Source organism: Pelodiscus sinensis, chromosome 1 (assembly GCF_049634645.1).
Source record: "Pelodiscus sinensis isolate JC-2024 chromosome 1, ASM4963464v1, whole genome shotgun sequence".
NCBI lineage: Eukaryota > Metazoa > Chordata > Testudines > Trionychidae > Pelodiscus > Pelodiscus sinensis.
The window spans coordinates 328,022,837-328,041,131 of NC_134711.1; the positions used below are offsets into that span (position 1 = coordinate 328,022,837).

The window sequence follows — 18,295 nt, forward strand, 5'->3', positions numbered from 1 at the left end:
ATTTTTTGTATGTATTACAAAAAGGGAGTCATTTTTTCCCATTTTTAATACATGTTTTTAAAATGGGAATTTTATCAAGTGTAATTTGTTTCTGTAATATGTTTAAACAAAGAGGCTACGTCTACACTGGCATGATTTTCCGAATATGCTTTTAACGGAAAAGTTTTCCATTAAAAGCATTTTCAGAAAAGCATGTCTAGATTGGCAGGATGCTTTTCCGCAAAAGCACTTTTTGCGGAAAAGCGTCTGCGGCCAATCTAGACGCGGTTTTCCGCAAAAAAGCCCCGATCGCCATTTTCGCGATCGGCGCTTTTTTGCAGAAAACACTACTGTGCTATCTACACAAGCCCTTTTGCACGATAGTTTCAGAAAAAGACTTTTGCCCGAATGGGAGCAGCACAGTATTTCCGCGAGAACACTGACGATTTTACATGAGATCGTCAGTGTTCTTGTGGAAATTCAAGCGGCCAGTGTAGACAGCTGGCAAGTTTTTCCACAAAATCAGATGATTTTGCGGAAAAACTTGCCAGTCTAGACACAGCCAGAAGGTCTATAGTTAATTTGGTTTCCAGTAGCATTTTCTTTTAGTTTTCAGACCTTTTGATTTGGCTATGCCAAAACAGAGCAGTACTCAGCTATCTCCATTTTATCTCTTTTCTGTAAAGTTTATTGAGAAGCAACCCTGTTCCAGGTTCATCCTGTTGTTCTGGTTCATCTTGGTTCAGTCCACCAGTGAAAGTAATTTAAATATCTTTCAGGTACTATCACATCATTGGATTGTAGAATCATAGGGCTGGAAGAGACCTCAGGAGTCATCGAGTCCAGCCCCCTGCCCAAGGCCGGACCAATCCCAACTAAATCAACCCAGCCAGGGCTTTGTAAAGCCAGAACTTAAAAACTTCTAGGGATGGAGATTCCACCACCTCCCTAGATAACCCCTGCCAATACTTCCCCACCTTCCTAGGGAAATAGTTTTTCTGAATATCCAACCTAGACCTCCCCGACTTGTTCTGCCATGTATCACCACTGAGAACAGCTTCTCTCCATCCTCTTTGGAACCTCCCTTCAGGTAGTTACAGACTGCTACCAAATTCCCCCTCGCTCTTCTCTTCTGCAGACTAAATAAGCATCAATCCCTCAGCCTCTCCTTATAGGTCATGTGCTCCAGCCCCCTCATCTTTTTGGTGCCCTCTACTGGACCCTCTTCAGTGTGTCCGCATCCTTTTTGTAATGGGCAACCCAGATGTGGTCTCACCAGTGCAGAATACAGGGGAATAATCACTTCTCTAGATCTGATGGCAATGCTTCTCCTAATGCACCCTAATATGACTGTGATGGGGTGAGGTCATAGTAGATCCCTTGGGGGTGATTCCTGGGGTGTTGACAAGGCCCCTGCTACTCCACTTCCTGCTCTCTGGGGCTCCTTACTGCTTGGTCCTGTTGGGTCAGCTTTGTGATGATCCTCAAAACGGTGCTGAGCATCGCATCCCATGTGGAGAGCCTCCGGGCTCTGAACACCTGCTTCTCTCACCTCTGCGCTGTCCTGCTCTTCTATGTACCAGAGATTGGCCTGTCTGTGATAAACAGATTTGCAAATAGCTCTTCTCCCTTGTTTCAGACTTTCCTTGGATACCTCTCTCTGCTGGCTCCATCCCTGTTGAACCCAATCGTGTATAGCATGAAAAGCAAACACCTTCGGGCAAGAATATTCAGGATGCTCATCAAGTGAAGGATCAGTCACATCACCAGTGATGGGAGAGAGGCTGGGGAGGGAGGACAGTCTGCACTGCTTGAGCTCTGCCATATACTAAGTGCTGCTTTGCTTTGTAGCTCCCATTGGAGGCTTCCTGGTTGCTGATTGGTCGGCTCCTCCAGAGCCACTCCAGCCTCCTGGAGGACTTTTCTATGGCTCTTTTCTGGGGCAAGTTGTGTCAGGACCATGCCATCACAATAATAATGAGTTGAAATCCTAAATACACTAACCTATGGAAGTTATAACTCCGGTCATCGGAAGAAGTAGGCTGTGCCCACGAAAGCTCATGATCCCATCTACATGTTTCGTTAGTCTATAAAGTGCTACCAGACCATTTGTTGTTTTTTCTATAGAAGACAGACACTTGAACATAGGTATGGGGAGGAAATACAAACAAGGAAGAGGGGAAACTCAATTTAATATGCATTGGGTATGGTAATATGAGCATAACATATTATAAAAGTGGTGTCATGGGTAGTAAGCCTAGGGATGGTCTCAAAGGTGATGGCTAACAATCCAGGTTTTTCCACATGGGATGGAATGACTATGCACATTCAGACGTACTCGCTATATTATCTCTACGTTATTGAGATACAGTGTGTGTGACTCTGCAAAATGTATTAATAGATTCTATATTTGTAAATATGAAAAAATTCCTGTAATGTGAGTGTTGCACGTAGGTACACCAGAGTTCCCAATACTATAATAATTGTAAAACTTCTGGGCTTGATCTTGGGAAAAGAGTTTGTCAACTCTCAAAGTTATAACTGAGAATTTTGACTCATAGTCTATTCATCGGGCTATACTACCTAGTGCTGTTAATAGCACTGTGCTACTGCTATGAGACTGACAAGTATTCAGATGCTATAATAACTGTAGTCACAGCTAAGTGCATCAGAGAGATTTCAGTTCTGAAAATCTCATTCGGACAATTCAGGGCCCTGAACTTTTCCTTATTCATCCTGGGGATGAGTCCTGTCAGTACAAAATCATTGTACAGACTCCTGCAAGGTACAGGACCTGGTCATGATGGGGAACTTCAACTATCCAGACATCTGCTGGGAAAATAACACAGCAGGGTACAGATATTCCAACAGATTCTTGGAATGTACTGGAGATAATTGTTTTATGTCAAAAGTTAGAGAAAGCTATTTGGGAGAGGCTGTTTTAGATTTGATTTTAACAAATAGGGAGGACCTGGGTAAGAATTTAAAAGTGGAAGGTTGCTTGGATGAAAGTAATCATGAAATGGTAGAGTTCTTGATCCCAAAGATGGGAAGGGGGGGGAGAACAGCAAAATAAAGAGAATTGACCCAAAAGAAGGCAGTTTTAAGCACTTGGCTGGTAATATGCCATGAGAAAGAAGTCTAAGAGGAAAAACGAGTGACGACACTTGGTAGTTTCTCAAAGGGACATTATTAAGGCCACAAGATGAAACTATTCTACTGAATAGGAAAAATTGGAGGTATGGCAAGAAATCACTCTGGCTTAACCAGAAGATGTCGAATGATATGAAAATGTAAACAGAGTCCTGTGTGCATATAAACAAATAAAACAGATATTTAGGGGCAAATTTAGAAATGCCAAGGCAGAAAACAAGATCAAACTCACTAGAGGGTAACAGAAAAAAAATCCACAAATGAATCAGAAACACGAGAAAGACTAAGGAGAGTATAGGCCTGTTACTCAATGATGGGGAGAAACAATAACAGAGGTCTAAGTTGGATATAAGGAAAAACTGTTTCACTAGGCGGGTGGGGAAGTACTGGAATGGGTTCCCTAGGGAGGAGGTGGAATCTCCATCCCTAGAGGTTTTTAAGTCTCTGCTTGACAAAGCTCTGGCTGGGATGATTGAGTTGGGATTAGTCCTGCTTTGGGCAGGGAGCTGGACTTGATGACCTCCTGAGGTCTCTTCCAGCTCTGTGATTCTATGATTCTATGAAAATGCAGGAATGGCAGAGATGCGTAATGAACGCTTTGTTTCAGTTTTCACCAAGAAGGTTGGCAGCAAATTGACACCTGAGAGAGTGAAAATGGGGTAGGTTCAGAAGCTAAAATTGTGAACGTTCAAGAACAAATGATGTCAAAGCAACCTGAGAGCTTTCATTGTCAGGGTAACAAGCCTTGTAGATAGGGAGAGCGCTGTAGTTGTGTTATATCAACACTTTAGTAAGACTTAATAAAGTCTCGCATGACCTTCTCATTAACAAACTAGGGAAATACAAGGTAGATGGAGCTACTATAAGGTGGTCCATAACTGATTGGATAGCCATTCCCAGAGACGTTATCAGTGGATCATAGTTATGCTGGAAGGACATAATGAGTGGTGTTCTTCAGGGATCAGTTCTAGGTCTGGTTCTGTTCCATATCTATATCAGTGATATGGACAATGAATTAAGGAGTATGCTTATAAAGTCTGTAGATAATATGAAACTGGGTGGGAATGTGAGTGCTTTGGAAGATAGGGTTACAATTCATAATATCAGGAGAACTAGAGAAATTGTCTGAAGGAAATGGGATGAAATTCACTAAGGACAAATGCCAAGTACTCAACGTAGGAAGGAACAATCAGTTACATGCATAAAAAAGGAGAAATGACTGCCTAGGAATGAGTATTGCAGGAAGAGTTCTAGGCGTTATGGTGGACTACAAGCTATGTATGAGTCTACAGCATAACACCTGTCAGGGCTGGTGCTTGGTCCTGCCATGAGGGCCTGGCACTGGACTTGATGACCTCTCAAGGTTCCTTCCAGTCCTGTGATATTATGATACTATAATTTGCACAGTGCCCTTTGATGGGGGAATTGTGGAACTCTCCGTCAGCTCGGCAGTAGCATGGGGAATCCATATATGCTTTTTCAAAGAGCGAAGGATCTGGCTGAACAGAGCCCTGCCATTGCCACTTGGTATGATCCTGACCTTCATCCCCTCCATCAGCACTGGGAACCACTCTCACAGTGAGATTCTACCCAGCATTCTAATGTTCATCACTTCAAAATATATGGGCAGCGGGATCTGGGAACGCCAATGTTTTGGGGTAAAGCCACAAAATGTCTCCCTGCACACTTTTATTGAACTCACAAATAACTCTATTAACCCCAAGGTAAAGGAGTTGCTCTTCAAACTCCCACAAGACTGTGACATCCTATCTTGTATCTTATATCTTTTCCCACCCGCATTCTCCACCAAATATAGGTAGCTATAGAAAGTTTCCCTATTGGTTAAGGGAGCAGATTCTGGACACTGTGTTGGTATATAACTCTCTAAATATTTGTATTGATTACCATTTAAGCCCCACCCACTCCACATACACACCCCAAATATACAACAACAGAGTTTAAAGATAAGAATGAAGTCCCGATAGCCACTTTCACTTCACTCCAATCATAAGGCATGAGGAACCAGCATTGCACATGTCTTCAAAGTCAGGGTTCTTGTTTAATGCCTGATGCCAAATGTTAGATATGTGACATCATCGGCTCTTTGTCGTTGTTTACTAAATCTTTTGCCAATAACTCCAGGAAAACAGTTCTGGGCAGGTTGTCGCAATCCAAGAAGTTTCATTTCCCCCATTCTTACATTCCAACATAGCCCATGTTACTCCCTTCTCTGCTAATTCTTCATATCCCTCATGGATATAACAAAGATTTTTTGTACAAAAAGGACTTGATGACTCTTGACCTTAAATCCCCATATCAGTTGTCAACATGCAACTCATTTCCCCTTGTCCAGTATACTGAATTTACACAAGGACTCAGTTGCCTACATCATATTGCAACGTATGTTGTATAAATGCACACACACACACACACACACACTGACATCCTATTTTTTCTTGAGTGGCTTAGGTAAAGCATTCAAGTAGCTCACATCCTTGGTCATAACAGTCCTTGGAGGGCCTAGCAGTGCCACCAGATGAGTAGAGCACCTGAAGAGTTAGGGGGCTCAGCCATTCCTAAAGCTCCCAGCCTGCACCCTGGTGACATGACAGCCAATAGCAGAGGTTTTAGAACAAAATCACAAACTACACAAGAGGCCACACACTAGGACAAGATGGGATTCACCATTCCGAAGGAACTGATATATCAAATTGCAGAAGTACAAGTTGAACCTCTCTAGTCTAGAACTCTCTGATCTGGAAACATCTGTCCTCTGGAATGATTTGAGTTAGCTGGATGTCCACTTTTCATGGGTGTGGCCAAGTTTCCCGCAGTCCCATAAAGTTTATTTACAGCCACCAGTCCTGGCTCTCAGTGTTCTGTGCTGTTACGTAGCTCTAATTTACCCCTCAATTGCTTCTAAGAGCCCAGTGAGCAGAGAAAGTATTGATAATGTTGCTAGACAATGTTCATCTCTTGTAGTGTGGAAAATTCTCTGGTTCAGAACTGGTCAGGTCCCAAGGATTAGAGAGATTCAAACTGTAGTAACTGTGGCATGTCATATAGCACTGAACTCACCCAGTGTGCCAGATGACTGGTCAACAGGGAATGTGATGTTAATTTTTATGAAATAGTCCATAGATCGTCTCAGCAATTATAGGCCAGGGATTCTAGCTTCAGAACCAAACAAATTGCTTGATATGACCATAGGATACATCTAGACTGCATCCCTGTGTCTACAGAGGGATGCAAATCAAGCACATCGAAAATGCTAATGAAGCTGGGATTTAAATAGCCTGTGCTTCATTAGCATAAACATGGCTACCGCTTTTTTCAAAATGGAGTTTTTTCGAAAAAAAAACAACCCAGCAGTCTAGATGCAGAGCTATTAAAAATAAATCCTTTTTCAACAGACCTTCTATTCCTCAAAAAATGAGGCTTACAGTATCTGTCAAAAAGAGTTTATTTTCTGCAGCTCCATGTCTAGACTGCCAGGTTTTTGTTGCTCATCTTCCTCTCCTATATGATGATCCTCAAAACTGTGCTGAGTGTTGCGTCCCACGCAGAGACCTTCAGAGCCCTGAACACCTGCGTCTCCCACCTCTGCGCTGTCCTGCTCTTCTATGTGCCAGACATTGGCCTGACCATTATACACCGATTCGGGGACAGCTCTTCTCACCTGCTTAAGATTCTCTTGGGCCACGTGTACCTGTTGGTCCCGCCCCTGATGAACCCGATCGTGTACAGCGTGCAAAGCAAATCCCTTCGGGCAAGAATAAAGTGAAGGGTCCTTCTATCATCCATCTCCAGTGACTGGAGAGAGGCTGGAGAGAGAGAACAGTACAAGAAAGTTGGAGACTAAGACAGCAGCATTTAACAAGTCACTGTGTTCCTGGAGAACCATGGGATCAGTAGGAGGTTGGCCCATAAAGAGACGTATCGGTGCCTGCTCCGACCTCAGAATTTCTGTTGATACCATCGATAAAGGGAAGTGGCTGTTGTTTCCCATTGAACTTGGTGTTTCATTGTCCTGTCTCTGCTTCAGCTGCATGTGTACAGAAAACAACTGCTGAGCTGTGCCCCAGTGTCAGTGCTGGCCTTCCCAAGAACTCCAGGTGTTGCATGATTCTGTACCAGCTGTGGCCAGGAGCTATTCAAGGGGCCCAGACATCCACCCCTCCCCCACGTCCTCAGCCAGGGTGTCACATTACTGGATTTTAGGGAAGCAGCCACATCACTGCTGTGCCCATGGGGGAGAGGGGGCGTTGACTCCAAAAGTGGTACAAAGGGGGCCATGTGAGGTGTCAAATAGAAGCTTACTTTCTTCTGATTCCATATATGCTATTCATGTAATTGTATAATGTCTGGGTGTGAAGATATAAGCATGTAATTTGTATGGATACTGAATGTTTCTTGGTATGTGGTTGAGCAATGGGAAAAGCTCAGCCTATGGACATGACAATGAGCAAGTTGCTATGGAACAACAACCCTCTATAGGCCAAGGATACACCTCACGAATGGTGACTGATACCTAAGGGCTACCAACAGGGAACACAGGGATAGGCCGCTGTCCAGGTGACCTGCTGCAGCCAAGAAGAGAGGGGGAAGAAGGTATATAGAGGCCGTGTGGCCTCCTCCATCGGGTCTTCAGATCTGTGCCTGACCCCAGATGCGGCCTCGCAGGGAATCACGAGCTGGGAAAAACTGTGGACCCATCCTGACATAGGATGTGCAACAAAGACTTTTAAGCCAGTAGCTATAACATCTCTGCTGCGAGCCTGCATCGAGAACTGGGATATCCGATGCTGTAATGTATGATACGTTAACAACCTTACTCTCATGCTTTTCTTTCTTGTAGTAATAAACCTTTAGATTATAGATTCTAAAGGATTGGCTCAGCGTGGTTTGTGGGTAAGGTCCAGAGGGTAAATTGACCTGGAATTTGTGGCTGGTTTCTTGGAACCGGACAGAACTTGTTCGTGGAAGTTGGGATTGGGTCCTAAACCCCCACACATATGTATGAGGCCCGGGGCCATCTGGGGCGCGGATATTGCTGGGGTATCAGAGGGGTTTTGCTTCAAAGTAGGAATAAGACCCTCCGGAAAAGGGCACTTTTTCCGGAGGATCGGGGCCAGTGTAGACGCTCTTTTCCGGCTTTTTTAAAAGCCGGAAAAAAGCGGCGGACATTTTTATTTAAATGCTGCGGGGGATATTTAAATCCCCCGCGGATTTCCCTACGACGACTAGTGAAATTTACATGTCCCTTCCGGAAAAGGGGCCAGTGTAGACGTAGCCATCGATTCCACACCCTCCCTGGACAATTTATTCCAGTGTTTGACCATCCTGACAGTTAGGAACTTTTTCCTAATGTCCAACCTAAACCTCCCTTGCTGCAGTTTAAGCCCATTGCTTCTGGTTCTATCCTCAGAGGCCAAGATGAACAAGTTTTCTCCCTCCTCCTTATGACACCCTTTTAAATACCTGAAAACTGCTATCATGTCCCCGCTCAATCTTCTCTTTTCTAAACTAAACAAACCCAATTCCTTCAGTCTTCCCTGATAGGTCATGTTCTCTAGACCTTTAATCATTCTTGTTGCTCTTCTCTGGACCCTCTCCAATTTCTCCACATCTTTCCTGAAATGTGGTGCCCAGAACTGAACACAATACTCCAATTGAGGCCTAACCAGAGCAGAGTAGAGTGGAAGAATGACTTCTTGTGTCTTGCTCACAACACACCTGTTAATACATCCCAGAATCATATTTGCTTGCTTTGCAATAGCATCACACTGCTGACTCATATTCAACTTGTGGTCCACCATAACCCCTAGATCCCTTTCTGCCGTACTCCTTCCTAGACAGTCGCTTCCCATTCTGTATGTATGAAACTGATTGTTCCTTCCTAAGTGGAGCACTTTGCATTTGTCCTTATTAAACTTCATCCTATTTACTTCAGACCATTTCTCCAATTTGTCCAGGTCATTTTGAATTACGACCCCAACCTCCAGATTAGTCGCTACCCCTCCCAGCTTGGTATCATCTGCAAACTTAATAAGTGTACTTTCAATACCAATATCTAAATCATTGATGAAGATATTGAACAAAGCCAGTCCCAAAAGAGACCCCTACGGAACCCCACTTGTTATGCCTTTCAAGCAGGATTGTGAACCATTAATAACTACTCTCTGAAGTAGTTATTAAACAAGGAAGGGGGGAAACCCCAATTTAATATACATTGGGCAGGGTGATATAAGCATATTATAAAAGTGGCATCACAGGACAGTAGAGCTATGTCTACACTGTGCTGGTTTTGTGGAAGAAATATGCAAATGAGGCAAAGCATGAAATATCACAGTGTCTCATTTGCATAATTAATGGGTGGCTGCTTTTTGCGCAAAAAGCAGCCGCTCATCATCCTCCAAGAGACAGGATCTAGTCACACATCTTCTTGGAAAATATTCATACCTCTTCTTGGAAAATAACACAGCAGGGCACAAATATTACAAGAAGTTCTTGGAGACAGGTTTTTTTTAATCCAAAAGGTGGGTAAAGCTAGTTGAGGGTGTGGGAGAGACTGTCCTAGATTTGATTTTAACAAATAGGGAGGAAGTGGGTGAAAATTTGCAAGTGGAAGGCAGCTTGGATGAAAGTGCTCATGAAATGATAGAATTATTGTTTCCAAGAAATGGAAGAAGGAAGAAAGGCAAAATAAAGACAATGGATTTCAAGAAAGCTTATTTTAGCAAACTCTTCTCCCATGACAAAGTCTAGGAGGAAAAATAACTGAAGACACTTAGTACATTCTCAAAGAGATGTTATTAAGGCCACAATATGAAAAACTATTCCACTGCAAATGAAAGATTGGAAGTATGGCAATAAACCACCCTGGCTAAACCAGGTGATGATTGATGATTTAAAAATATAAAAGAGTCCTTCATGCATATAAACAAAATATGTAGGAAAAAATTTAGAAAGTCCAAGGCACAAAACGAGATCACACTAGATAGAGAGATAAAAGGTAACAAAAATTCCACACATGCATGAGAAGCAAGAGGAAGATTAAGGACAGTGTAGGCCTGTTACTCAATGATGAAAGGTAAATATAGAAAAAGCAGAGGTGCTTAATGACTTCTCTGTTTCAGTTTTCACCAGAAAGGTTGGTGGTGAATGGACATCTAACATAGTGAAAGCCAGTGAAAGTGGGGTAGGTTAAGAAGCTAAAACTAGAGAAGAACAAATTAAAAATATTAATTGACGCAGGTAAATGTCTTCAAGTCACTAGGGCCTCATAAAATGCATCCTAGAATGCTCAAGGAGCTGACTGAGGAAATATCTAAGCCACAGGTGATCTCCTCTGAAAAGTCATGGAAAGATTGCACAAGAATAGAGAAAGGCACAGATAAAGTCCATTGATAAAAAGGGAAATAACGGCAACACAAGGAATTGCACAGCAGTCATCTTTGAAGTTATGTACCGGGAAAGATAATGGAACAAACAATTAAGGAATCCCATTGTGAACATCTAGACTAGTATAAGGGGATACGTAATAGCATGAATTTGTGAAAAACAAATTTGTCATAGTCTGGAAATGAATGACAAGAGAGGGATCACTTGATGATTCCTTGGGGTATGTCTACACTACCCTCCTAATTCGAACTAGAAGGGTAATGTAGGCATACCACACTTGCAAATGAAGCCCGGGATTTGAATGAGGAGTACAGCTAGTTCGGATTAGGAAGCCTAATCCGAACTAGCTACTCCGTGCCGCGTGTAGCCGCGCGGCACGGGGTTCGAACTGCCGGCATTTAAAAATGGCGCCGGCCGGCTTCATGCAAATGAAGCCCAGGAAATTCAAATCCCGGGCTTCATTTGCAAGTGCGGTATGCCTACATTACCCCGCTAGTTCGAATTAGGAGGGTAGTGTAGACATACCCTTGGGTATGTCTAGACAGGTGGGTTTTTCTGGGATAATGAAGGTATCCCGGAAAAACTCTGCTGTGTCTAGGGAACGCATTTGCTCTTCCACGTTTTTGTGGAAGAGCAAAAGTGCTCTTTCAGGGAGCCCTGTATATCTCATTCTACGAGGAATAAGGTCTCCACCAAAAGAGGAAGCTTTTCCTCTAGATGAGGCCAAATGGTGGAAGAGCCTCTCCCAGAAAAGGAATAGGAGCAGAAGTGGAATTTACATAGCTTTTTCCAATAAAAGAGTGCAGTCTAGACCTACTCCCTGTTCTGTTGACTCCCTCTGGGGCATCAGGTATTGGCCATTGTGCGAAGACAGGACACTGGGCTGGAAGAAACTTTGGTCTGACCCAGTGTGGCTGTTCTTATGGTCTTATGTTACTGATCTCCACCAACCAAGGCACAGAAATGAGATCACATACCCCAACACACGCTACCCGAAGAGCAACAAAGATGCTGAATCACCTCAGCTCTGAAGAGGATGCAATTTCAAGCCCAGCAATCAGGAAACCCATTCCCCAAATGGGATCAGAATCCCAAATAAATCATTCAGACAATGAAAAGACGATGTGCACACTAACCTCTCCCCCAGGTAACAATTATTTTCACTCGGCTTAATAGTAAATGAAAATGATTTTATTAAGTGCAAATAGCAGGATCCAAGTTGTTGCAAGAGAAAAGAGGCAGAGCAAAGGAAATTACAAATAAAAAACCCCACCAGAAAACGTAGAGCTAGTACTAACACACTCAAGCTTATTGCAAAGTTACCCTAAAACTCTTTTTTCAGCTAATGACAGGGAAGATCCTTTATTGCTGGGGACTCTGGTTTATGCTCTTGGGTATCAAGCCAGCCAACGCCCATGGGACAGCTCGCTTCCCGTGGTCTTAGAGATTTCACTTTGGGTGAGAAATTGCAGTTCTCTCTCCCACCTTCCATGGAAAATTACCTGGTCAGACCTTACCAGTTGGGGTGGTCACATGTTTACCTAAGACCAACTATTGCTTAGACTTAACAGACAATCACCCAGGCAATCACCCAGACTTTGAGGTGCCCCAGCATTGGAAACACCCTTGATGGCTTTCATTTGCACATTTAAAACCATAAACCCTTCCATTCCCCATATCTCTCCCCATAACTTAGCATTCAAAACGATACATACACCAAAATAATATGTACAAATCCAGCAGATTATGACATTACAATTGATAGGTTACAAGAAGTACCTTATCCAAAGCATCGTCAAGTTAAGCATAATCCTGCCCATATTTCCTAACATATGGGGGGAACACAAAATGGACACAAACCCCTCTCCCAATGACTCTGGTCTTCTCTCTCCATAATGGAAATCAGTAGCATATGTCATCTCATATTTAATGATCCAGGATGGAATTGGTGACTATGGCACGTTTTTCTGTCTCTGATGTCACCAGTGCTGCAGAGGGGTGATGAACGGCCTCTTCACTTGATGAACACCTTCATTATTCTAGCACGCAGGGGTTTGCTTTTCACGCTGTAAACGATTGGATTCATCAAGGGTGGGACAAGCAGGGAGACGTAGCTCAGAAGAATCCGAAGCAAAGGAGAAGTGTCTTTCACAAATCTGGTTATTACAGACAGGCTGAACTCTGGTACGTAGAAGAGCAGAACGGCGCAGAGATGGGAGACGCAGGTGTTAAGGGCCCTGAGGCACTCTGCTTGGGACGCGATGCTCAGCACTGTTTTGAGGATCATCACGTAAGAGACAAAGATGAGCAGCAAGTCCATCCCCATTGTTAAGATCTTAATGATCAAGCCGTACATGCTGCTAGGTCTGATATCCGAACAGGCCAATTTCAACATGTCCTCATTCCGGCAGTAGGAATGGGAGAGAACGTTGGCTCGACAGTATTGGAACTGTCTCAGGAAAAGGGGAAGTGGGAGTATTATGACAAGTGCTCTTATCACACTCACCAGCCCCATCTTGGCTATTCTTGGCAGGGTTAAAATTGAAGCATATCTCAGCGGGTTACTGATGGCAATGAAGCGGTCAAAGGCCATCAACAGAAGCACGGCAGATTCAGTGTATAGAAGAAAGGCAACAAAGTACACCTGGAAAATACAGGAATGGATGCTGATCTCCCTAAAGTTAAAGAAGTATATGCCCAGTGTCGTCGGCATGGTGGCTATCAGAAAGCCTAGGTCTGTGAGGGCCAACATGGAAAGGAAAATGTACATGGGCTCATGGAGGGTTGGGTCTGTTTTAATAATGAACAGAATGACTGTATTGCCTACTATCGCAATAGCATAAATTAAGCAGAAGGAGATGGAGATCCAGAGATGGGTGTCCTCCAACCCAGGTATCGTGGTGAGGAGGAATACGGTATGTGTGAATGAGGTTTCATTGACATCTGACATCATGTACTGAGCAGATACAAGGAGTTCGGAACTTTTCTTCCTGAAAGGAACAAGAAGAGATTAAATGATATTTAATTAGACAGATTTCTGCTCTCAGTGCAGGTCAACACACAGCCAGGAGCTCAAGGAAGATCAGCCAGAACGTAATCAACAAAGTCTTTGATTTACAGCACTGACAGGAAGAAAGGCACTGCCCGACTGCATCAGACCTGTAGTCCATCAAGTCAGGATTCAGTGGCCAGTGCCAGAAGATTTGGAGAAAGGAGGACAGATCCTTTCAATAGGCAGGTGTGACAAAATCTGCCTCAGGAAATGTTTCCCCCAAAACCCACAGATTAGACACATTGTGTGGTGTAAATCAGGAATGTATAGAGCTCTTCCAAAAGTGCTTAACTCTGTCTTCCCCACTGTAATTTGGCTTACTGAATGCCACTATAAACATGCAGTCCCTCTTTGAATCCTCTTAAGTTCCTAGACCCTTTAGTATCTGGGGATGGAAGTTCGCCAGCCTGCTGGAGCACCGTGTGAATTTACCATCGTGACCTTCCTACAGACACCCGTTCTGGCCTTTCACTTCTGTGTGTGGCCCATTCTAGCATGATGTGTGCAATTATATATATATATATATATATATATATATATATATATATATATATATATATATATATATATATATTTCACCACTCCTGAGAGTCCAGATTATTCCACTAACACTTCGGAGAAGTTGCTAGAAATTCTGAAGGGTTCTTAATGCAATAACGTTGATTTCAATGGTATCAGTCCAAATCTAGACGTATGAATTCAATACAAGTCTCTTAACTTAGCTTCAGCACATGCTCCCAATGACAGACTCTGAGCCCCAGGAATCCCTACAGGAGAAACTGAAGTGATTTGCCTACCAGTTTTGTCTCAATCCAGAGATATGGTTCACCCTACAGGCTTCTCTTCCTCCTCCCGGGACCTGAATACTCTCCCCACGTACGGTACAGGTCCGTTCTAAGCTAACACAGACAGCAACTTCAGCTGATGGGAGAAAGGGGTTGGGAGCACAAATGGGTGACCAGGGCAAACACTAGATTTCCGTTAATAGCCACATAAGTGTGGCAGTTACTTCAGCCATGCTCCTGCAAAAGCTGATGGGTGTAAATTGCCACCATCACACTCCCCCTCCTGCACCTCAGCGCAGCTCTTTGGCATAAATTCCCTCCATCACACACGCTGTCCTACACCTCAGCTGAGCTCTCCGCTGAAACGGAGAGCAGCCATGTTGTTCTCTCAGGACTTTTCCCTGAGTCTTGCACAGGTTTTGCACCCGGATTGTCTTCCTGAACCTCGTGAATATCAGAGTATTAAACAGTTTCTGGTCAGTGACCAGGAGACAATACCATGGAACAGTTCCCTGGAGAAAGAGTTAGGAGCCCAAAACAATTGCAAACACTCCTGGGAGTTCATCTGCAACACTTTCTAAAGCACAAGTCCGGTCCATCCTGTAAAAATGTCAACAATGCTGCAGCTGGATTTCAGCACACATACATGCCATCAGAGACATTTTGGGGCATAACATTTGCACCTTGTACCTTAGCTCACACGAGTCAACCCGTTCCTTGCTTTCTCATCGTCTTCCATAGAAGATTTCTCAGGTTAGAGTCTAGTACCCCCACTGTCCATCTCTGTCTCTGGGTTTAGAGCTGACTGGTTCTCCCCAGGTATGTTCTGTCAGCCTGTTCCTGTCTCTGGGGTGGCAACAGGTACTGGAATCAATATATAAAATATTGATGCTCTGAACTCACACTCCCGGGTCCTCAGTAACCCCGGCACCTGTTATTCGGACATGAGGAGGGTTTGCAGGAAGTGGATTTTAAAGTGTAATGCCTGAGTATTCATGGAAATGGCATTTCATTGCCCACAAGAGAGTTGCCTATTTCTCTCTCTCTACCTCGTTGTGTCTCTCCTGGACACATACAATTCACAGCAACTAGCAGTGGCACTGGAACTGACATGGAACTGGTCTGCCCTATGGAATGGGTGGGTTGAACCCAGCTCCTGGGATGTTTGCTGTGTGGCTACATTGGATTAACTATGGGGACATATAAGAGATGGCTGTAGTGGGTGAAACCAGTCCGGCTCCTCTTAATTTAGCAGCAGCTGGCTGGAAAACAAGCAGGAAGGGAAGCAGCAGCTCAAGAAAAGCCGTCGCTCAGTGAGCACCTCAGGATACAAATGGTTGGAAAACGCATTTGCTAATTGTGTTTCTGGGAGAAAATGAACCTACGATGATTTGGCAACTTAGCCCTTGGCAGGATCTTGCCCCGAGCACACGGCACCTCTAGACATGGGATCCACCGAGAATCCCTGACTCGGAGCATTAAGGGTTAACATTCCATGCTCCTTGGGAATCTCTTTGTACTTAAAAAAAATGTATGGATCCCAGGCAGATGTAGCAGAGGAGTTCCCAGCTTGTTACCACTGCCTGCCCCCCAGCCCTGTCACTGAGTCACCCGACAGCCCAGCTGAGTCCTCTCCCGCTGCACAGAACAGCTGCCAATGCAAACAGCCTGCAGACTTCGCCCTGCACTTGGCATGTTACAGACAGTGAAACCTGCCAACGTACCCAGTTCCTGCTAGAAGGGAGCCGCTGGCACCAGAGGTCTTCACCCTGAAGTGCAAGGAGTCACAAGAGAGGTTGCAGGGGCAGCAGGCAGTGTGTGTTCAGACAGGGTGGCAACTGCCTTTATGCAGCATGTTTGTACCTTCCCTTGGGGCCACTAGGCCGTCGGGGAACTTGAGTTTTGTTTGGCTTTGTGCAGGCTGTATTCTTGGAATCCAAGCTTGTCAGCACTGTTTGCGTAGTTCCAGTTAGTCCCAAGGCTTAACTAACTAACTAGTTATGTACGTAAACAAATAAATTTCCTTGCAATACAGTCTCCTATCCTTTATTGACCATCCAGGATGCTGGCCAGGGAAGGGAATTTCTACAAAGCTCCATCTATGGACATTTCTCCCTAACGGCACATGAATGTTTAATTTAGGCAATGGGTGTATTTGTGAGTGGGCCCACTGAAAGATTTGGGGGAAACATGACAGAAAAAGGGCTGTGGAGGAGTCTGCCCGGCCTTCTCTGGCTTGACAGGAGTCTGGCTAAGAAGCAGAGCCCCGTTAAAGTCTTATGCTAACAAGCATTCAGGTGGGCCTCAGGCTGAGGCAAGTATGTGGAAGTATAACCTTTAGCCCTTGGTAATGGTGCAAAGACTTGACCATAAACTTCTTAAAGTGCTGAACCTGCTAAGTTTGTGCCCTCGGGCATTGGGTGAGGTCTACTAATAAGTTGCTTAAAGTGCTGAAATAATTCAAGTGTATGACACTAACAACAAGCATGATCAACATTTCCTGAATTATTAAGATGTGGTTTATAGACACAATGGCTACCTCTACATTGGCCCCTTCTCCGGAAGAGGCATGTTAATTTCCAACTTCAGAATAGGGAAATCCGCGGGGGATTTAAATATCCCCCGCGGGATTTAAATAAACATGGCCGCCGCTTTTTTTCCGGCTTGGGGAAAAGCCGGAAAAAATCATCTAGACTGGCGCGATCCTCCGGAATAAAGCCCTTTTCCAGAGGATCTCTTATTCCTAGTAACTTTGAAGTAGGAATAAGAGATCCTCCAGAAAAGGGCTTTATTCCGGAGGATTGCGCCAGTCTAGGCGCTTTTTTCCGGCTTTTCCCCAAGCCGGAAAAAAAGCGGCAGCCATGTTTATTTAAATCCCGCGGGGGATATTTAAATCCCCCGCGGATTTCCCTATTCTGAAGCTGGAAATTAACATGCCTCTTCCGGAGAAGGGGCCAATGTAGACGTAGCCAATGGGTACACCCTGTATTTTACACAAGTGCTAACTGCCAAAGGGGTAAAGAGCTTAGGATAATGGCCAGTTAGGCTGTGTCTACACTATGGCTACGTTTATACTGCCAATTTTTGCAGCAGAAAATATGCTAATGAGGGACTCATTTGCATGAGCTGCAGTCTCATTTGCATATTTTCTGCCAATCCATTTTTGCGCTAGGGTTTTTTGTGCAAAAACAAGCTGTGTGGACGTTTTCTTTTTGCGCAAAACCCCTTTTTGTGCAAGATCAGTTTACCTCCTTTTTTGATAAAGCAAAAGGAAAAAAAATATGTAGCATTTTAAAGACTAACAAGATAGTTTATTAGGTGATGAGCTTTCGTGGAGCAGACCCACTTCCTCAGATCAGTCTCTGACACAGCTCAGCCACAAGCCCCTGACTGAGGGCGTGGGAGAAGGGAGGGTGTCTGTGCCCCCTGAAAAGTCGCTGGCCAGAGGAGGTGAAGCCCCATGGATTGCATAACACCCAGCGTGCTCAGGAAGGGCCAGCAAGAACAGCTCAGCGGCTTTTTCATGTCCGTCGGATGTTGAACCAGAGATGGGACAGACACAGGGCAGGTGTCATGGAGAAAAACATCCACGTCCCTTCTCTTTATTGAATGTATCGACAGGAATTCTAACCATGGAGCAGCCACTGATCTTGCAACACGCCTGTATCCTGGCTCCCCTCGAATACACCTGCTGTGGAGATGGTGCTGGCGGCCTTGATCTCTTTACCCCAATCACTGTCCTCACTTGCCAGCAGGTAGGGACAGACCAGTGATGAGCTGCGGTCATAGAAGACCCTTCAGGGATGTGTCCTAGTGTGTTTATGCTGACAAAGCCATTAACACTCACCTCCTGCCTTCTAGGGCTTCTCACCACTCTGTCCTGCTGGACCAGATCTGGTCTCCCCCAGAGAAGGCACCGAGC

General features: G+C 44.4%; 1 protein-coding gene across 1 annotated transcript; it reads right to left on the minus strand.

The window, feature by feature from the left end:
* Positions 1 to 12,550: 12,550 nt before the first annotated feature.
* Positions 12,551 to 13,486, minus strand: LOC102457815 (olfactory receptor 51G2-like). Its single transcript, XM_075925310.1, has one exon. The coding sequence runs from the start codon at positions 13,484 to 13,486 to the stop codon at positions 12,551 to 12,553; it is 936 nt and encodes a 311-aa protein (XP_075781425.1).
* Between the last annotated feature and the right edge of the window lie 4,809 nt (positions 13,487 to 18,295).

What these genes read in the sequence shown, in the direction of transcription:
- LOC102457815 (XM_075925310.1), bottom strand. Translation starts at nt 13,486, where the DNA reads ATGTCAGATGTCAATGAAACCTCATTCACACATACCGTATTCCTCCTC.